Genomic DNA, 21960 nt, shown 5'->3' on the forward strand with positions numbered 1-21960 from the left:
CAGGAAAATCACAGAGTTTCCATTTTCCTTATTGATGAAATGGAATGATGCTATTTTCACCACTGGCCTCACTGGGATATTGTGAGGAAAGTGCTTTAGAAATGGTAACATGCTATATAAATTCAAGTCATCATCATCATCATTATTATTATTCCCAGTGCACATCATCTCTTCTTGACCCTGAGGCCCTTTTCCCAGCTTTCCCATCACTTACCGTTTTTATTAAACCCTCACCAATCTCTTCCCAGGTGGCCATTCTCTCCTAGCCCACCCAACGCTAAGAGGCAGCCCAGTAACGGTTGGCGCTGCTGCTCTATTCTCCTGGCCCTAGAAATGGTCACTCTCCCAACGCAATGGTTATTTCCAGTGGTGCTGTATTATTCCCTCATCCTAATTCCTTGTTCTTGACATTACTGCCCAGGTAACTATGTCTGTCCAACTTGAGCATGGTATGCTTGTCTCCTTACTGGAAAAATTGTTTTAAAGGTTCTGGAGGCTAAGGAGACAAAAGGAGAGAGCCCTAAGGTCAGTAGGGGTCCAAAATCGTTCACTTATTCTTTCAGTTACTGAATTTATTCCTTCCTTCCTTCATTCATTGATTTACTCATTCACTCATTTGTTCCCCTATTTATTTATTCATTTAATTTACTCATTTCTTGACTCATTCACTGATTCATCTCTTGGCTCTTTCATTCCTTCCTTCCTTTACTCATCCCTTCACTTATTATTTTACACATGTATTCATTTATTTTTCACTCACTCATTCCATAGTTAATTCATTCACTTATTCATTCATTTACTCATTCACTAATGTACTTTTGGACTCATTTATTCACATTCATTCATTCATTCACTCTTTTTAATTCACTCATTCATTTGTTCTTTCATTATTCAGTTATTATTCACTCATTCTTTCCTTGAGATTTTATTTATTCACTGGCATGCCTTCATTTCTTCACTTTTTTGTACTTTTATGTATATTCATTCACTCACTGATTCATTCACTCATTTATTTTCTCACTCATTACTTCAGTTATTCATTCATTTATTTCTTCACTCATTCAACCCATTTAGTCATTCATTCACTTATTCCTGAATTTGATCATTATTCACTCATTTACTTCTTCACCCATTCATTCACTCCATTCTGCCATTCATTCACTTTTTCCTGAACTTACTCATGAGTTATTCAATCATTTACTTCTTCATTCATCCACTCCATTCTGTCATTCATTCATTTATTCCTGCATTAGCTTGTGCTTTCATTCATTTAGAGCCGATATTTATCTATATACTCAGTCCCATGTTGGTTATGTTGTGGGGAAAGGCAGAGGAAAAAGTTCATCCTTTGGGTTCACATTCTGGTTGAGAATCAGTGTAATAATTTGGCACCAAGTGTTCTCTCAAGCACAGAGAGAATGCAAAGGAATGCCAGTGAAGGAAGGCTGTTCTAAAGGACCTGGAAGTTCTGAATACTCACATCTCTTTGCATTAGTTCAGCATAGACCAAGCAGGCAGAAGAGATAAGCTCATCAGCATCAAGGTCAATAAGATTATTGCAGGCCTGTGGAGGAGAAGGAGGAATTGTGATTGATCTGGACCTGTGGGGGGAATGTATCCCCTGAGAACCAGGCTCGACCAGAGGGAGGCGAACACCTAGGGAATGTGAGGTGAGCAGCTCTGGGAAGGCTGGGAGCCTTCGATGTCCCCTCCTCTTACCTCAGTCCCTGAAATTCTACCCACCTAAAGCTTTTTCCCCAGATAAAAGCCAGTATTAGTTATTAACACTTAAGAATGGATAAATCCATCAGATCTTTTCTTTGGGGATAGTTTCCTGAGAGCAAGTTTTGTTAAGGGGAAATGAAGGGAAAAAATAAATTCAGGAGGGACCAATGATGGGATAAACATATTAAGAGCTGATGCCTCTATGATGCTTTTACACTCATCATAAAAGATGCTTTAGCCTAAGAGCATCATAGAAATATTACCACTTATTATTTTATCCCAGCAGTGGTCCCCCCCTTTAAAAAATACATGGGAGGTGTTATACATTGCACAAGATTCTGGTCTTTTCCCATTGTAGTAATTGGTTGTGTTGACACTGATTCCGTGAATCTCTGTTTCTGTCACTGTTTCTCTCTATCTCTCTGTCCCTGTCTGTCTCTGTCATCATTGGTCCCTCCCTTAAAAAGTACCTGGGAAATATTATACATCACACATGATTCTGGTCTTTTCCCCATGTTTTGATTATTTGTGTCGATTTTTTGATTTTTTTCCTCTATCTTTTTTTTTTTTTGTCTTTAAAAATTACCATTTGTATTTTGTATTGGGAGGAAGAAAGAAATATTGGGAATAACTGTGATGTAAAATATAAAAGAGCAATATTTTAGAAAATAAAAATAAATCAAAAGTACTTGAGAGGGGACTTATTTTGGCCAATAAGAGATCTCAGGCTAAACATCATTGATCATTGTTTGTGGGCCCTGAGTAACTCAGAGTGAATGCAAATAGCAACTGTTTCTGTTTTGTCCGGAAACCTTGAGGGTCTTCCTCTTTCAGTTATATATATATATATATATATATATATATATATATATATGCATACATATATATGTATATTTGACTTGGGGGTGGAGCAGGAAGCAGGTTGAAGGAGGGAGGAGAAAAAGAAAAATTGTGCCCACTTCTCTCAAAGATTCTAAGCCAGAGCAGCCTGTGGGTCCCTCACCATGACGATATTTTCACCATTCATACTCTCCAGAAGGATTTGCTCTTTCACCATCTGCAGCATGCTGTAGGCCACCATCACCTGGAAATTCCTGCAGGGTTTCCCCGTTAGCAAGACCTGTGGAAGAGACGGACCAGAGTCGGGTTGTACTGAGGGTGGGATAACTTGTGCGTTCAGGATGACCTTCACAATCGCACATCTGGTCCTGTGCTAAACCGCATTTGCATTTGTTTTGAATATGTCTTGTGTTTATTTACCTGTGATTGTGTGCTGTATCCTTGCCTTCTCCCTCTGTTCTTTAAAGACAGGGATTGTCTCATTTTTGTATTTCCAGTTTGTATAATATTTCTCTAACAAATAGTGGTTTAATTAATGCTTATTTGATTGAGTAGGGGAGATAAGAGGAAGGGAAGCCATGGTCCCTGCCCTCAGAGAGGGTTATGGTTTCCATATCTATAGGAACTATGAGAGGAACAAGACTAAGAAGAAAAGAGAGGGCCATAGACTGTCCTTGGTGATACAGGGTGGTTCATGATAAGCTAGCCCAGAGAATGGGTGGGTACCACGTGGTTGGATGGGCAGGATCTCTGGACTTCAGGGATGATTTTTGAGGGACTCTGTCTTTCAAGAGGCCTTAAGAGATCCTCTAGCCCATCTAATCTTGCCTTAATTTATTTTTCCAATCTTATTTCTTACGGCTCTGCTCTAAGCATCCCGTATTCTCGCCAAACTGAACTAATCTAGTTTTATCCTCCTCTCTCTTCCCTTCATTCATTTATATCCTCAATTTTCTACTTGTTGAAATTCTTTCCTTTCAAAGTCCAGCTTAAGTGTCACCGCGTCCTGACCTCCCCAGAACAACACAATCTTTCGCTTAGATTTCTTAGAGCATCTTTTCTCCAGGTCTGCTATATCTCGTCATGTTCTATCTGGGATCATGCTCCTTCAGGTCTATGTCATGTTCTACCCTGTTGAACCGAAGGCTTCTTGAGAGCAGAAACTGTGTACATTTCCATCTTTGTAACCCTAGCAGTGAATTCAGTACCATGCACATAGTAGGTGCTTTAACAATGTTAAAATAAATGAAATCTCTCTGCTTTAATTCTGAGATTGTACCCAGATTCCTTTTTTTCTAGGTTTTCTTTCCCAGGAGAGAGACTATATGAGGACTGCTTTGGGGGAGAAGAGCAAATTCTGACCAGAAGAGATCAGAAACTAGATGATTATTGCAACGGGCTTATCTGGGGTTCCCAGGTCACTTGGGACATAGCCAGACATCCTGTAGAATCTTAATCATTTGTCAAATATCCAGGTCACTGGCTACCATCAATGTGTAAGTTGCAAACTAAGGGGAAAATCCAGATCTCTTCCTGCCATCTAAAAGAAAGATTTCCAGAGTGATTTGATGTGTCACTGATGCTGCAATGAAAAAAAAATCTGGATTTTCCTCTGCAGAGGAGAGCACCCTACCTCCTCAAGGGACAACTTGAACAACTAAGATTTTAGTAAAAGATCTCTGGAGATCCAACCAAGCAGAGGCAAGGGAAGTTCCTGCCCTGCACCTAAATGCTAGATTCCATTAGCCTGGTTTTCAGGTACACTGATGTAGACAGATTTAGGTAAGTCAGAGGCCCACAAAGGAGCTGACTCAGGTGGATTTGGTTCCTGTCCTGAGTCTTCTGGGAAAATGAACCTGGATGTTTCAAGCATCATAAAATAAATAAGTGGATGAGGAAGGAAATACTATGGGGTGAAGGGTGCGAACTTGTCCAGATTCATCTACCAACCCCCCAAGTTCCTCACCTCCCAGAGTCTCCAGACATCATCGAATGACTTGAATGCCCTTTGGAAGAGGAGGCAGAACCAGGGGAAGAGGGCTTGTATAGCTCCTGCGCCTTTCCCTTCTGTGGGGGAAGAAAAAGAAACCCAACCAGTGACCCAGCCATCATCCTTCTTTGTCCCCAGTTCTCTAACCATCCCCACAGACCCTCCTGCCCAGTCTCCAGAATGGGCTCTCCTCCTAGGGGCAGAATGACAGGTCGTGAAATGACAGGTGAATCCTAAAAGCCAGGACTATCTCGACAATCAGGGAGCATCTTTGACTAGGTGCCTAAAACCCAGGATCCCATTAGAAGTTGTCCCATCCAGCTTCCTCAGTTTGCAGAAGAGGAAACTGAGACTGGAGTGACTAAGGGACTTGTCCAAAATCACAGAAGGGCTGGTAGCAGAGTGGAATCGGAGCTCGAGTTCTTTCCCTTGGACCATGCAATTGAATTCTTTGCTGACCAGGGTCCCTGGCAGGGATGGAGCAGCTGAAGGAGGGAGATAGATAAAGGTCAACTCACTCAAATGCTCGGCAAAGGTGGGATCCAGGAAAGAAATCAGGGAGCTGAGAATTTCCAGGTTCTTCGCCACCCCGATATTAATAACACAGCTATGTTCCTGGGGAGATGGAAGATGACAAGTGGGAGAAAAAGGGGAAGGGGAGGAGAGAGAAAGGAAAGGGGGAGCAGGAAGGAAGTGGAACAAGTGGAGAGCAAGTCACTTGTGGTTCTCAAGAATGCCCTTCCAACCCCAGGGAGACTTCTGGGGCTAGGGTCCTCCTCATGTAGTCACACATAGCAGCTGACTCATTTAGGGCCAGGTCTCAGGGTTTTCAGGGTTTTCAGGGTTCGAAGAAGTTTGATGTATCCCATGACCTAGGCAGGATGCCTCTCATCAGACTCTCCGGAGAGCTAAGAGCAGAAAATCACGGGAACGGAGCCCTTTCTTATTTGGCTCTGCAAGTTGTATCAGCTCAAAGAATGGCCAGCTTGGTCTGAGGACAGACATCTCAAATGTGGATCCAGGGATCAGGGAAGAAGTGAGTTGCTAGGAAGCTGGATAGCTGGAGGATTGACTCCTAGTATAATTGTGGCTGGGGGAAGGAAACTGCTACCCCAGTCCTGCTTTGCTGCTTGGAGGTGGGCTCAATGACAACAAGAACATAGATTTAGACCTAGAAAGGATCTTATTGGTCGCAGGGTCAAAATCTCTCATTTTATAGATGAGGAAGCCGAGTCCTAGAAAGATAAAGCATTCAAAGTGGCAGCGACTATAACCATGATGTCCAGATCTATAAATTAACTTTAGAATAATTTTCTGGCAACAGCCCAATTTGCTATCTGAATAACAGCTGACCTAGAAACTAAGAAACTCATGTTTAAATAGGTTGACCACTAGCAATTACTCCTTCAACTATAGCAGCCCATGCTTCTAAGAAAAACACAAAATGGGACTGTATGAGCCCCTTGCACTTAGATTTAAAATTTTAAATTAATATCTTTTTATATCATTTTCATTTCCAAACATCTCTTTTCTTCATGAGAGAATCATTTTTACAGCAAAAAATAAATAGAATAAAAAGTAGTCAGAGGAAGCTGAATCCTAGAGAGATGAAATATTCAAAGTGGCAGTAACTATGACCATAATGTCCAGATCCATAAATTAATTTTAGAATAATTTTCTAGCAACAGCCTAATTTACTACCTGAAGACCAGCTGACCTAAAAGCTAAGAAACTCCTGTTTAAATAGATACCACTAGCAATTACTCCTTCGGCTATAATGGTCTTTGGTTCTAAGAAAAATACAAAATGGCACTGTGTGAGCCCCTTGCACTTAGATTTAAAATTTTAAATTAATATCTTTTTATATCAATTTCATTTCCTAACTTCTCCTTTTTTCTTCATGAGAGAATCATCTCTTATTGCAAAAAATAAATAGATAAAAAGTAGTTCAATGAAACCAACCAACATTTTTGATAGTCTGATATTATATTCAATATTCCACACTGATAAGCTCTCAAGGAAGTGTTTCTTCTTCTCTCTGATTTAGCCATATATAGACCTTTCACTTTCAAAATGGCAGTGGCAAAGTGCTCTTGTCTGTGACTTTTTGATGATCTAACATTGATTTAAACTGTTGGTGATCTTCACATGATTTTTGTCCAATAACCAATTGATTGCCATATTTTTTGAATATTGGAATCACATCAAAACTGATCATATTTTGAGAAAGCCAGAAGACATAAAAAGTTGTAGTTTTATGAAAAGATGGCTCTTGGGCACTTTTTGGAGGAACAAATCAAGGAGCTTGTGAAGATTATTTCATTATGTGTCCGAAGGCAATAAAAAATAATTCATCAGTTCAGTTATTTCACTTTCAGTGCTCAATGGGCAAAACAAAAACAAAGCTCTAAACAAAACCAAAACCAAACAAAAACCCAACACACTGTGATTTGAATTGCATCTTATGTATCTACGCCTCTTTGTAATGTTAGAGCAATTCTACAAAGAGCTTGACAAGATCCTCCAAAATCAACACAGATTTTAATCTTTTGATTGTTGCCAAGGTTGTCACAGGTGAGTATAAAAATATGTTGGAAAAATATGCTTAAGGATTAAGAAAGAAGTCAATGGCTGTTGTACTACTCAGAAGCTCCATGTTTGTAAAACATAAATATCTCCATTCAGAAGTGTCTGAACAAAGTAAGAACCAAATATCATTCTCCAAAATGAAATCAATTATATCTTAACACTTAGGAAATGAGTAGGTTCAGATTGTGTGAATCAATTCAGAAATAGTTATCTATGTTCAGTAAGAAAATTAATTAGTTAGAATAATGGTCACAGTTAAAAGCAAATTAGAAGAAAAAGAAGAGAAGATATTTTGTGAAACTATAACCATTGTAATCTAACCTGTTAGAATAAATTATGGATGTTGGAAAAATAAATATGAATAAGGGAAAAGACAACTACTCTTCGATCACCAACTTCTACTATTTTACTAATGTAAAACAATCACTGTACAAGGAGACCAAAACAGCCCAGAAAATTCTTCAGCCAATACATTGGATCTCCAGAGGACCTGAATTTTGAAAGTTAATATAACTACTTACTGCTTCCATGATCTTGAGCAAGTCACTTAAGTTTTCTGGGCTAGAATTATTTTGTGATTATGGAATAAACATGCTTTATTTAGTAATAATTTAGTGATAGATGATGAAAATTTGATTACTAATCTGAAAACTAAGTGAGCTCTATATCAGAGAGAATTCAATTGATAATTATATATAAGTAGAGGTAAGAAAATATTGAAGCAAAATAATAGATTTCAGAGCTGGGCCAGAGAAGCCATGACTTCCTCTCTGAACTGTCACTTCTTTTGCCAGGCAAATTTATTTAACTCAAAAAAGATTTAGGTTTTCTTTCTACTACTGCTACCTGTGGCTGAAATAGAGAAGCTATTTTTGTTCTTTACTATAATCCACTGCCAAGGAGGAAGAGGAAAAGAAGGAGGAGAACAAAAAGAGAAGGAAAATTAAGGACAAGGAGAAAAAGAATGAGAAATTTATTTGTATCATCATCTGTTTTTTTGTTGGGAGGTGGAGAAGAAGAATCCTTCAAAGATCCTGAATTGTAGAGACGTTTGCCAAATTTAGGATAAGGGTTACTGCCTTTTCCTAAGAGAACACAACATTAATTCATTTGAAAGCATCACCTAAGCCTGAAACTGGAAGTGACAGATACTACAGTTGCTGTCAGGGAGCAAGCTCACTTGAGGAGAAAAGCAGCTTAGGAACAGACCACAAGAGAAGCAGTACAAATAAACTAAGTCATCCAGCTGAGACACCATGCCCAATGAAGTGTCATCCACCACAGTGTGGATCAGCACAGCTTAGCAGTGGAAGTATTTGTTCAACACAGAAACTAGACTCATCGAGGAATATTTATGGGCAATTCCTGAGACAGAGTAGACACCAAAGTCTGCAGTTCTAGTGTTATGAGTTGCTCCAGCCATATATATTCTCCAAGTATGCCTTAGTATCCTGGGACTATCCTGTAAATCCCTTCTTTGTACAGACTCTATGTGAATTAGTGGGAGAGTGCAATTCAAATTTACAGGTCTCATATTCTGAAAATGTTACGTATTTGATTTACATTTTCATTAAATGCTTTTGGCTAAGGTTAATTGAGTGACTGACTTCCAAATAGACTTTTCTAGGCTAGGTGAGTACTCATGAGCGCCAGTGTTAGTAGAAAGAGTCATTCACAAGCATCACCCCTAGAGCCAGGAGAGTAGTAAATGGTGGAAGTCATCTTTCTTCTGGGGAAACTCCAACTTGCCACCGTGGAAGCAAATGGCGTGAAGTATAAAAGGAGAAATCTTTCTAACAATCAGAGCTATCCTAAAGTGGAATAGGCGGTTTAGACAATAGCAGCCTTTGCTACAGGTCTTCAAGGAAAGGATGGGTAATTTTATTCATATATATATATATAGTTTATATATATATATATATATATCCTTATAATTTATATATATATCCTTGTTCCAGGCATTCACAACTGTGTCCAATGAAGTAGGAAGGGCAGGAGTGTCTAAAGAGTCCACAAGGAACACAAAAAGCTTTTTAAAGGGTTCAGATAAGAGACGGAATAGATCACAGATAACTAAGGATGAATATAAAAGAATTACACATCCCTTCATATCCAGTGTCAGGAGAGTGAAAGCTCAGACTGAGCAGAGACAAATGATAAAAACTAAGGACAATAAAAAAAGAAAAACAAAACAAAACTCTTTTAGCTATGTGGGAGGAGGAAGTTCACCCTGCTGTGGGTGAATGGAAAGGTTGACCAACTCAACTGCCATTTTGCTCTTATGTTTTCTGCCATGGAGAAGGACCTTTGGTTTGAGAAGGATAGAACAAAAATGATTAAGAGGGAATTGGAACCCAAGAGAAACGAGAAGATGAAAGAGCCTTTAGCTGTCCTTGAGAGGTGTTTCTAGATGAATTCTGACCCAGAGAATGGAAATAGCTTTTGGATGCCACTGTTAAGCTTTCATTGTTGATTATGAGAATTATAAAAGGGGTCGGGAGTGGCAATAGGTAGATGTTTTCCTAATTTTTCAAAAGGAAAGGATAGAGTCTTTGAACTATATAAGAGTGAGTTACTACCAATATGAGGAGGAATATTAATGGGGAGATCTGTAAGCAGTGAGAACCAGCATTGATTCATAAAGACACATTCATAGACACATCAGACTAACTTCATTTCTTGTTGTTGAGGGTATTTGAATAGTAAGTCAAGTGAATATTAGAACATAAGATAATTGGATTCTGGCAAAGAATTTGACAATGTCTCTTGTGAAAAAGAAAAGAGATATGAATGGGGTGACTAACTCAAACCAAATGCAGTAAGAGTTAGATGTCAATCTGTCAGGAAATCTCTAGTAGGAGCCCCATCTTTTGTCTCATTCTCCTCAAAATTTTCATGAATGATATGAATAAAGGCACAGATAGTAAATGTGTCAAATTTTCAAATGACAGCTGGGAGGGGTACCCAGCACAGTGAGAAATGGGATTCAAAAAGATCTTAAAGTACATAAAAGTACCTGAAACTAACATCATAAACTCATTAATGATGTAAGCAAAGTGTTATAGTTGGATTCCTTGCACATGTATAGGATATAGAATGAAGTTCATATAAAAAAAGACCTGAGAGTCCAGGGAACTAAAATCTTGATATGACCCAACAGTATAATATAGCAGCTAATGGGACCTTTGTTTTTCCATCAAGAATAGCTGTAAGATTTGTCAGAATGAGGACTGAATTAATTTGCCCAGCCAAGGAGTGCCAGTCAGAGGTAAGATTTGAAACCAGGTCTTTCCCTGTCTCCAAAGTCACTTCTCCATCAATCTGGACAAAACACTTTCTCTCTCATGATCTCTAATGTGATCTTAATCATATTAGTGATACTATGTGATCCAGAAGGAAGGGAATGGTGATCCTGCTATATTCTGTCCTGATTAGAGCACATCTGGGTTATAGGATCCAATTCTGAGAGCCATGTTTTAGAAAAAATCTTAACAAGTTGGAGTGTGTTCTGAGGAAGAAACAGGATGCTGAAGGAATTAAAAGCTATTCTGCAAGACAAGGTAAACTCAAGGCATTTAGCCTACAGAAGGGAAGACAGAGAAAACATGAGAGTGGTTTGGTTATGGTTAAAAGGTTGTCATGGGGAGCTAGTTCTATTTGACCCCAGAGGTGGACTATCCAAGGGATAGATGGCAGATGTCATCCCAACTTAAGGAAAACAGGGGATATCAAAAGGTGGAGTGGGCTTCCTTCCCGTCACTCAAGTTTTTAGGGGCATGCTGGATGGCCGCTTGGAGGTGGGAGTTGTTCTTTGGGTAGGGGTGAGATTTTTTTCAGTTTTGCATTTCTGATTCTCTGAATGAGAAGCACAGTGATATGGCAGATATCCTAGATATCTACATAGACATCTACATCTAAGTAGATATCCCTAGATAACTCTCTAGGATTATATAAATTATAAGGCAGTTGTTGAATCTCATCAAGGAAGGGATTTTTCACATCGATATTGTGAAGAAAGTTTGCTTCAAGATACAAGGTCAATATCTCTCAAAAAGCATAAAAATGCAAATGGAAAGATAGCCCAATCTAACTTAGGCTAACATAATTTAATAATAATACCTCTAATAACTCACATTTATATTGTTCATTACCACTTACAAAATAATATCACAACAACTTTTTGGGGAAAGTTGTGTAGGGCTCCCCTTTTACAAATTGGCCTAGAATTCTTTGACCAGCATCATTCAGCTAGAATGAGAACCCATGTCTCCTGACTCCAAATCTTGATACTCTTCATTAAGAGAGGCAACATGGCCCAGTGGTTAAAACACTAATGTTGGAGTTGGGAAAATGGGTTCAAACATTGTTCTGTTGTTTAAGTGACTCTGTGCGTGGCATCCAACTTCAGTTTATGTCTTTATGCAAACCCTCCAGAACTTTCTAAGAACCAGTTATTATTATTGTTATTATTGTTATAATACCTCATTCTCATGTCTTTTTTTTTTTTTAGATTTCATTTAGACTAGGGCCAATTGTTATCCACACAGTCAACAAACATTTATATTAAGTGCTACTATTTTCCAGGCATTCTGCTAAGCCCTGAGAATATAAAGGAAGTGATCGTGGTAAAAGTAAGTGATCATGGTAGTAGTGGTACTAATAATAGTAGAAGTAGTAGTAATGGTAGTAATATTGCAGTAGTAGTAGTAATGGTAGTAGTAATGTAGTAGTAGTAGTTATAGTAGTAGTAATGGTAGTGATAATGTAGTAGTAGTAGTAGTAATGGTAGTGATATTGTAGTAGTAGTAGTAGTATGGTAGTGATAATGTAGTAGTAGTAGTAGTAGTAGTAGTAGTAGTAGTAGTAATGGTCATGATATTGTAGTAGTAGTAGTAGTAGTAGTAGTAGTAGTGATAATGTTGTAGTAATAGTAATAGTAGTAGTAGTAATGGTAGTGATAATGTAGTAGTAGTAATGGTAGTGATATTGTAGTAGTAATAGTAATAGTAGTGATAATGTAGTAGTAGTAGTAATGGTCATGATATTGTAGTAGTAGTAGTAGTAGTAGTAGTAGTAGTAGTAGTAGTAGTAGTAATAGTGATAACATTGTAGTAATAGTAGTAGTAATGGTAGTGATAATGTAGTAGTAGTAGTAGTAATAGTAATGGTAGTGATAATGTAGTAATAGTAGTAGTAATAATGGTAGTGATATCATAGTAGTAGTAGTAGTGGTGGTGGTGGTGGTGATGGTGGTGGTGTAATAGTAATGGTAGTAGTTGTCATTGTTGTAATGATAGTAGAGTTAGTAATGTGGTACTAGTAGTGGTGATGGTAATAATAATGTTATTGTAGTAATAGTACTACTAGTAGTAGTGGTGGTGTAGTGATCATGGTGGTAGTAGTAGCAGTTGTAGTGGTACTAATAGTGATGATGGTGTAGTAGTGATCATAATAGTAGTGGTAATAGTAATGATACTGGTAGTAGTGGTAGTGGTGATGGTTGTAGTAGTAACAGTAGTAGTTACACAGTTGCAGTAGTAGTAATAATAGTAGTGACAATGGTAGTAATAATAATAGTAGTACTAGTAGTGATAGTGGTAGTAGTTAGTAGTAGTAGTGGTGGAGTAATATTAGTAGTGATGGTAGTGGTAATTGTGTAATAGTTATAGCAGCAGGAGAAGTGGCAGCAGTCATAGTAATATTTAAGATACCACTGTAACTTTCTCTGACACGGGGCAGCTGGTAGCTCAGTGGGTAGAGGGCTGGGTCTGTAGTAGAAGACCTAAGTTCGAATCCAACCTCAGACCCATAATATCTGCATGACCTTGGGTGAGTCACTTAACCCTGTCTGCTGGAGAAGGAAAGGGCAAACTGCTCCTGGTCTCTCTGATCTGACCCCATAAACAACAGAATCCATTTAAAATGTGCACCATCTCTGACCCAGCCCCCCTGACCCTGGGGGTCTCTCCCTCATTCCCTCACACAATACAAGAAGAATGCTCATTCTTTGGTGGGGCTGGAGCTGGGAGCTGAGTGGGGCAGACCCTGGCCCTCTGTCCGGCATGTGGGGTGGGGAGGATGGGGAGGGGAGACCCCCTTTTGATTGGGGTGGTAGGGTTTGCTTGGGCCACTCACGATCTTCTGCAGAAAGAACTGGAAAAGCCAAAAGGTCTCATGGTCATTTTCTACCATCAGCTGGAAGAGCATCATCATCTCATGGAAGCCCTGCTGGTATTCTGGCAGAGATATAGCAGAGCTGGGGTGGGGAGGGGTGGAAGAGAAGGCAGGGGGAGGGGAGGGGCTGAGGGGAGTCGAGGGTCAGGGGCCGGAGGAGGGGAAAGCCAGGGCTCGGGAGGCGGCTTGGGCGGTCCAGAGCAGGTTCCCCTGGGGCAGCTCACCCGTGTCTGTGTTGCACACATAACTCAGCAGCAAGATCTTCTCCAGGCGTTTCTTGTCTATGACCACGTTGCCCATTGGATCCTTGTCATAGAGCCTCTGGATGTCATAGGCTTCAGGAAATTAGGGAGACAAGCACAGAACCCACCCCCAGGGCCTGTGAGAACCCCCTGAGCCAGCAGACAAAGCTGTGGGAGTGCCCATGGCTGGATATTCAGGGCTCTGAGTTGTCGCCCCTTGAGGGTCTGGGAGCACATTTCCCTTGGGTTGTGCCTTTCTCTCAGGGACATTTTTGCAGAGTCTGGGACAACTTGCCTTAGAACTTGGGCTTGGAGAACATAAATAGGAATAGGTAATGTGGAAGGAAGAGCTGTGTCCTTGATAGAACCTTCCGATCTAGCACCCCATTTTTTAAATACAGGTTAGTGTCCAGACTCTTGCAGCATCAGGGAGGAAGACAGGAGTTTATCCCTGACCCAAGATGGAGCAGCAGGGGTAGGTGGGATTGGGACTTGAGAATTTTTTAATCTTCAATAGGTCCCTTCCAGGCTAATCAAGCTGATCTCAGTTTGCCCACAGATCTATTCATCCCTCCTTGATCAAGGCGTTCCCCCTTCTTTCTATCCGCCACTATTTCTTCTCCCTTCTCCCTCCCACCAGCACAACCAACTTTGTCCCGTTGGAGGCCCATCTCCATCCTATTTCTTTCAGGAAATTTCCTGCGTCTGTTCCAGTCAACACTGACAGTCCCAGTCTATGGCCTAGATTAATTACCTTGTATTATCTAGGTCTCTTCAGCCATAAAATCTACCTTTAACCCTATCACAGTATGCACCAGGGCAGGTACTTTCCCAGCACCTAGCCCGAGAGGCTCAGCAAAGACTTAATTGTTGATTCATTGGCCAGCAAGTGGCTACAAAAAGCTTGAAAGCATCCAAAGCCAATTGTATAAAGCCTAGGGGGTTCCCTTCCTTGGAAGGGTTTGAGGGAGGGGCTCCTGGGGGGGTCTGTTCAGTTCTGCTCACAGATGTTGTTTCGTGTCTCGATGAAATTCCGGTGCAGATTTTCCAGGAGTGGTTGGATTTTTTCATACATTTCACATAAAGCTTCATAGTTTTTCCTGCAAGGACACAAAGGGGATGTCTTTAGGGGCCCAGCGATGAAAACTTCTGTGACTCAGAGCTAAGGGCCAGTGAAAACAAGAAATCCCTGATCTGCCTGGGGCTATCAAGCATAAATGAAACACACTGTCTCTGGTTGGTGGGTAAGAGCTAATACCGTTCTATTTTCATACCAACCTTAGACAAACTGAACAGGAAGAACAATGGACTTCAGATCTCTTCCAGATATATTCCCAAGGCAGAGAGGGATTCACAGCAGATCTCTGGGGATTCTCTGCTTTCTAACCTTCTTTCTCTATGCCCCTACCATCATAACAAGGCCTGAAGAAGGGTCTCATCTATGTCAGGACACAAGATCCTGTTTGGGGGAAAATGCCCCCCATGGAAGGAAAATGGGGTTCCTAAGAAGGCCTCGGTGAGGATCAGCTGGACGATACCATCACTTGGGAGGCAACTGGGAGAAGGAACAAGACAGGGCTGAGCGGGAAAAGCTCCCTGAATGTGTGAGAAAAGCTCAGGATCCTACTGGCCCCATTTGCCTCTATCTCCTGCTTCATCTTCTATAAAAGATACAAAAAGGGTTTCTCAGCTCAGTGACACCGGACATCCAGTTATTCTGAGAGAAGGTGTGACTTGTCCCCCAAGAAGTCCAGCTTAGGCCATAAATGCATGGCTGTGGTCTCACTACCCCAATACCTGGGAGCCGGGAGCAGGGCAAGAGGATGCAGTGAAGTCCATCCTGGCCACTCTAGCCCACACTGAACTCTATGCTCTCACCCTCAGAGCCCTTTGAATCAAAATCATTCCTTTTAGAACCAGATTTTATACTAATTGTCTCACATAGGGGAGTAATTATGGGAATAGGATGGAGTCTTCCCACCTGGGAACTTGCCCCAAACAATAAACATTTTTATTCCTCTCCCCCTAAAGTTGAACTGAATGTATGGTTGAGCACATAGGAAGGACTAGAAAATAAAACAAAAAATTAAAATTAAAACAATGGAATTGAAAGGAAAGGTTGTGAAGGCTTTAGACTCCGAAAACCACATATTAACATTATCTTTGTTCTATTGTATTTTCGTTTGCTTTGCTAAATTTTCCCCAGTTTCAATTGGATTCAGGCTGTACTCTGGAGAGTTGTGGCAGAAATGCCCTGGGTGTTTGACATCTCTGGCTTAGACCACTATGATGATACTTCTAATAAGGCAAAAAGCAAAGCCCTGGATTTGGAGAGAGAAGAGTGAGTTCCAAACTGAGCTCTATTCTATCTTTTGCAGGATGCTTTCCTGATCCTCCCATTCCTCTTCTGTTTAATTAAGGTGGATGCTATTAATAAAAATTATGATAATTATGGTGGTGGTGATGATGATGATGGGAATGGGATGGGGATGATGATAATGAAGATAATGTTCATGATAATGCTGCTGATAATGATGATGATGATGTTGAAAACAAAGTGCCTTCCCTCTGAAATGGACTTCCATTGTCTTAATACGAATTGGCCATATGACAAGTGAATTTCATCTTGATCTCTTCAAATTGAAGCTCCTTGAGGGCAGGGAACATTTTGCTTTTTTTCTTTATCTCTCCATCACTTAATATATTGTCTGGTACAGAGCAAACAGCAAGGTTTGTTGACTAATAAAACACAACTTCCATGAGCCTCATTTTGCTGGTTTGTAAAATGAAAACTTATGGGTTTATGATATCTAAGGTCACTTCCACATTAAAATGATAGAATTTCAATCCCAATAATAAATCATGGGATTTATGATCCTACTAATAGCCTCATTTATACAGAGGTGTAATATCTCATTTGATTCTTACAAGGTGAGGAAAAGATGGTTCTCAGGAAATTTAGTTTGAGCAAAGAGGAGAGATGCTTCTTCCTTTGAGACCAGAAGAGTTGATGATAAGAGTAACTCTATTTACACAACACTCCAAGCTTTACTAAGATCTTTCCTTACAATTGCCACTTGATCTGGGGTTTCCCAGTCTGGAAAAAGGTTTCAGAGAAGTAATAAATACAAGTGTTAAGGTTTCCATTGGATAAATGAGAGAACAAGCCTGAGAAACTCATGATTCAGATCTCTGTTCTAGTCTAACCCATATTTTCCTCCATCCTATTCCCATACTATTACAGATCTATAGCGACCCAACATACTTCCGGGTGCTGTCCACCATCAGACGCTCGTCCTTGGAGCTCCTCCATGAGTAGTAGCCTGTGAGGAACTTCCATGCCTCTGTCCTTACAAAGGGGTGCAGACCCTGTGAGAAGAGTGGGCAAGGGGCCAAAGCCCAAGGTTACATGAAAGCAGAGCAACAAAAGAATTCTGAGTCTCGCTGAGTTTTTCTTCTCCAAACCATTCCCTCCTCCCCCTCTCCTGCCCTCTCCTCCTCAGGCCTCCCGGTCCCCCAAGTCTATAAGGATACAGGTGAGATCATGGTGTAATCATTTTTCTCCTTCCCCCAATTCTCCAGGGGTATTAATGGGACCCTGACGGTAACCACTTTTTTCCTTTTCCCCAAATAAGTGAGAGAACTTACCCTCTCCAGGATATTGAGGCAAATAAAGTCTCGGGATTTGGCTAAGTGACCATTCTCATCAAAGTAGCTATCCCATTCTGTCTTGTCAATTGGTGGTTTCCTCTTCACCTGGTGTGGGTGAACCAATTTAGCACTGTTTTAAAATCTTGTTCAATTTTCTGTTCAAATATTGTCTTAAAATGATGTGTCCTAGAACAGACACTGGTCATTTTAGAAAATAGTTTCTGTAAGAGCTGAGATATTTTTGTAAATCTAAACTGTAGCACTGGCAAATTGTAAAATGGTGGTTGGATGAATATTGCTAGTGAACACCACAGGTAGCAAATAGGCTGTTAGAAAAAGTAATGGTTCCTTCTTACCTCTGAGAAGGGAATACTAATCTGTCTGGTTTGATTGGGGGAAAAGAGTCTTAAGTTTTCTTACTACTTGTTTAGGGATGTACTACATGATTCTGTAACTTCTTTTTCTGCTATAGGAAAAAAGGAAGCAAATGGGAAATAGGAATGATGGAAAAGCAAATTAAAGTCTTTTTTATAATTAGAAGATGTAGTATGTTCATTGCAAGAACTGTTGCTAGATATAAAAAGTGTTCCGAGTGGGCTTTTGATGGGAAGTTGACTTGAAGTTCTAAAGCAACAGAACTACAGTATAATAAAAACTTTTGACAGTAGAATGAGCTAAGGACAGAAATTTCTATAAGTGAAGTCTGGGCTACACCTAGGATTGGAATGAACCACAGTGGCTAAAGCTCAGGAGAAAAGGAATGATAATGTACCTGGATTATCAACAAGTGTAATGATGGGCATTTACCTTATTTTTAAAGGTTTATTCAAACATGTAAAGTAAGTACTTTAAGTAAAATTGAATTTTCTGTTATGGAACCTTACTGTCTCCTGACTATTGCTCCCGTGCTCTTTTGCTAGTCTTATGACATCTGACTTTTTCTTATTCTTATGATTGTTCTGCATTGCTAATCAGAGGATAGCCCTTGTTCAGACCAGGTACAACATAAGAGATAACACTGTCACATACTTCAATACTGTACAGTCCCTAAAGGGGAAAAAGAGTTTGAATCTCTAAAATCCTAAGCTCAGAAAATGATTTCTAAAATACTTCTAGGAAAAAAAGGTTCACGAGAGATAAGAGACTAGGGTGAAAAGGGAACATGGAGCTTGTCGTCTTCTTGGTGGGGCCTTAGAAGGTAAGAAAGAAGGGGAGGGATCAACCTACCCTCCAGCTTCATTTAGCTTATTTTCAAGAGGAAAAAATGCATCCAGCTCAAAATTAAGGTGGATGCTATTAATAAAAATGATGATAATTATAGTGGCGGTGATGATGATGATGATGATGGGAATGGGGATGGGACTGGTGATGATGATAATGAAGATAATGCTCATGATAATGCTGTTGATAATGATGATGATGATGATGATGATGATGAAAACAAAAATAACCAACTCCTGGGGGCAGCTAGGTGGTGCAGTGGATACAGCACCAGCTCTGAAGTCAGGAGAACCTGAGTTCAAATCTGCCCTCAGACACTTAACACTTCCTAGCTGTGTGACCCTGGGCAAGTCACATAGCCCCAAATGTCTTAGCAAAAAAAAATAATAATAACCAATTCCTGTAGGATGAAATCATCTCCATCTTGTGGACAGATTTTTTCTTTGAAAGCTTTCATTGATGTACCCCTCTCTAAACCTCACCTCCTGGTGTATAGTATTCTTCTGCTGACCTCATTCAAACCTATCCTCCCTAGCAGCATACTATGTTCTAAGTCTATATTTCTCCTCTTCTCATTTCATGTAGTATACTGGATGTCATTCTGGACTTGAAATCAAGAAAAGGGTATGTTATTTAAGTTATATTAAATGATATTAAGTTATTTAAGTTATATTAAGAGTTTCTCTTTTTTCATCTACAATGTAGGGATGATAATAATAGCACTTTTATATTGCTTTAAGATGCTCCAAGTGCTTTATAAATATCTCAGTTGATCATCACAACAACTCAGTAAGGTAAGTGTCTTGATTATCCCCATTTTATAGAGGAAGAAACTGAGGAAGACAGAGGTTAAATGATGTGCACACAACTAAGAGCTATAAGAGACTGTATTTAAACTCAGGTCTTCCTGAGCTCATATTCAGCACTTGATCCACTGCATGTCCCTTAGTTGCCTAATGATGAGATTTGTGAGATTTACCTCATGAGATTGTTGTTAGGATCAAGTAAAAGGCATGTAAAATGCTTTGTAAATTTTACTATGCTATAGTAATGTTTGTTATTATTTCCATCCAAGTATCTCCTTGGAGACAATCTAGCTAATTCACATTGAGGTTGATGACTTTTGATTGTCTTCCCTCCAGGAGACTTGTATTTTAAGAAGGGATCATGTCAAAACCCAAGGGAACATGGGGTTTCACTTCAGTCAACTTGGCAGATCAGTGGAGGGGCTCTCCTATTGCATCAAGCTGGTAACTGTCTGCTCCATCTCCATTCAGAGATGGCTCTGGATGGGATAGAGAAAGCTGGTTTCACTGATGAGAAAGAAACGCTCTTTCCCACTTGGAGCTCTCCTGCCCTCAGCCCTGAATGTTACACCTTTGCCTTCCCATCCTTCATCTCACCACAGACCTGACTCTTGTCTGAAATGGAGTGAACAGTACCACACACCAAGAAAGTTGAGACTCAGGGATCATAAAATACGAACAGAGGAAGAATCATAAGTAAGTGAGAAGGTGGAAGAGTCCTTCTGTGCAGTACTTAAGGCTTTTGCAGGAATAAGAATTAGTGACTTGCTGAGCCAACTAAGACTTTATGATCACCATGGTGAATGAAGCAAAAATCTCCAAGTAAAATATATTTGCAGGAGGCAGAAGGCTTCTCTGAGGGAAGGGGAGAGATGGAGATCGGAGAAGCCAGTCCAGACCATAGCAACCACTCACCAGGATAAAAGAAGCTGACTTCATGGCAGAGAAGCTGTTTTCTGGAGAGAGGGTGGTCATAGTCTCCTGTTAGCTATCTTCAAAGCAACCTTTGAGTTAGAAATTTCCCAGAGTCTTGAGGTTTCCAAATAAGTAAAGAAAGTCTAGGGCCTCTACTATGATTCCTTGATGAAAAGACTCTGGGTTGCTTACTTACTAACAAGATAAACTATGAAGGGGAGATGTCCCTCTCTCTGGTTTCTTCCACGAGACTGAATAGGATATGATGACATCACAAACACTCTAGGAGAGCCATCACAATGACGTAAGAACTTTGTGAAGCCTCGAGACCTTCTAATACAAGATGTGAACACCCTCAAAGGTAAGTGATAACTGGCATGTGGTTAGTGCACAGGTAGGAGCTGCTATAGGGCAGAGGAAGGGGCATTCACCCAGGAACGCTTCCTGGAGAAGGTGGTGTATTAGGCTAGTCTTGAAGAACAAGTAAGAGGCTCATGAGTAATAAGAATGAAGGAGAAGGCATTCTGGTCCTCATCTCACCTATTCCCTTCTTCAGAAGGTTTCTCTTCTGGCCAAACCATGGAACAAAAGCACTTCTCTCTTCTTTGCCCATTAATAAGAGATGGAGCTATTTAAGGTTCATCCTCCTCCCTGACACAACAGCAGCAAGAAATCAAACAAACTCACACAAATATTGCAATTTGTGATTTACTGAGTTTTTTCTTCCCAGTAATCTTGGGAAATAGTGTACATATAATCACACCCATTTTGCAGATGAGGAAAACTGAAAAATGGAGAAATTAAATGGCTCACCAAAGATCACATAGCCAATAAATGGCTTGAACACAGGCCTGGTGCTTTTTTTTTTTTACTATGCTAGGCTGAAGTGAGACTAGACTGCTCACTTCTAAACCTTTCAGTGAGGGTAGCTGTCACAGGAAATATGACTAGCACCCAGTATCTCTGTTCATCACCTCTAAACAAGTTTCTAAATGTGGTTTTATATTGTAAATGCCATTTGGCTCCCAAGCTTCTTTAACCATTAGGAGGCAAGTATGAGAAAAGGTGATTTGGAAGCAAGAGTTTAAACAACCTCTCCATTGCGGATGGTGCTTTCTTCTCTGAGCCAAGATTTCTTTAACCATGAAACAACAACATAAAATACAGCTCCCCGCCTCTTGCTTTCAATTTCTTATTAACATAATTAAGCAGAGTCCCTAATAACACTATTCATTATCTCTTCAGCTGCAAGCAGCCGAGCCCCTTTAAATCAAAACACGTTACCTCTTCCCCATCCCTGCAGTCCCAACCTTGGGCAGAACTCACTCAGTTCAGCTTAGGTTGGTGTGTCAGCTCAGTCTTAGAGATGATACCTTCAGGAGCTTTGTCTAGAGGCAGCCTTCTTGGAGCAGAGAACATGGGTCAAGGGATGCTGAGGGAACTGGGCAACCCATCCTAAATCAGGGAAATTGCATTTTATTTGAGGCAAGACTTCCAAAGCCATTATTCTCTCTATCCTTCTTCTTTATGCCTAAGAATCATAGGGATATAATCAGAGTTTCCTATATAGTGAGATGAAAGGGACTTTTAGAGTCACTTCAAAGTCACACATTCATTTTGAAGATAAGGAACACTGGACCCAGAGATATTATAATGACCAAAGTCAGCAAATGGTGAGTGTCAGAGCTCAGATTCAAAGTCAGGTCTTCTGACTGACACAGGGTCTTTTCTACTCTGTCACCCATCAGGTAAGAGAAAAATTAAATTCACAATAAGAAAATGTAATTTTTTAGGTTTACTCTTCTTT

General features: G+C 40.1%; 1 protein-coding gene and 1 long non-coding RNA gene across 2 annotated transcripts in view; one reads left to right on the plus strand and one right to left on the minus strand.

Moving 5' to 3' along the window:
• Window positions 1-357: 357 nt before the first annotated feature.
• On the minus strand, window positions 358-20351 carry TBC1D21 (TBC1 domain family member 21). Its single transcript, XM_051973992.1, has 11 exons — window positions 20154-20351; window positions 17209-17316; window positions 16826-16929; window positions 14566-14660; window positions 13543-13653; window positions 13280-13380; window positions 5074-5170; window positions 4532-4632; window positions 2729-2845; window positions 1481-1564; window positions 358-496 (listed from the first exon to the last, which is right to left on the minus strand). The coding sequence occupies exons 1-11, from the start codon at window positions 20211-20213 to the stop codon at window positions 464-466; spliced, it is 1011 nt and encodes a 336-aa protein (XP_051829952.1). The 5' UTR covers window positions 20214-20351; the 3' UTR covers window positions 358-463.
• Window positions 20352-20418: 67 nt separating this feature from the next.
• LOC127547176 (uncharacterized) overlaps window positions 20419-21960 on the plus strand; it is a 39719-nt gene continuing 38177 nt past the window's right edge. Inside the window, exon 1 of the long non-coding RNA XR_007950085.1 lies at window positions 20419-20514. This is a non-coding gene — a long non-coding RNA (uncharacterized LOC127547176). The remainder of the gene's footprint in view (window positions 20515-21960) is intronic.

The sequence above is a fragment of the Antechinus flavipes genome, chromosome 2 (assembly GCF_016432865.1).
Source record: "Antechinus flavipes isolate AdamAnt ecotype Samford, QLD, Australia chromosome 2, AdamAnt_v2, whole genome shotgun sequence".
Taxonomy (NCBI): domain Eukaryota; kingdom Metazoa; phylum Chordata; class Mammalia; order Dasyuromorphia; family Dasyuridae; genus Antechinus; species Antechinus flavipes.

Bases quoted from the DNA above. Each gene is read 5' to 3' on its own strand.
- TBC1D21 (XM_051973992.1), bottom strand. From the start codon at position 20,213: ATGACCACCCTCTCTCCAGAAAACAGCTTCTCTGCCATGAAGTCAGCT. The intron at 13,654-14,565 runs GTGAGCAGAACT...AATTTCCTGAAG, and splicing joins CGAGACACGAAACAACATCT to CCTATGACATCCAGAGGCTC. The intron at 2,846-4,531 runs GTGAGGAACTTG...TCTCTTCCACAG, and splicing joins ATGTCTGGAGACTCTGGGAG to GTCTTGCTAACGGGGAAACC.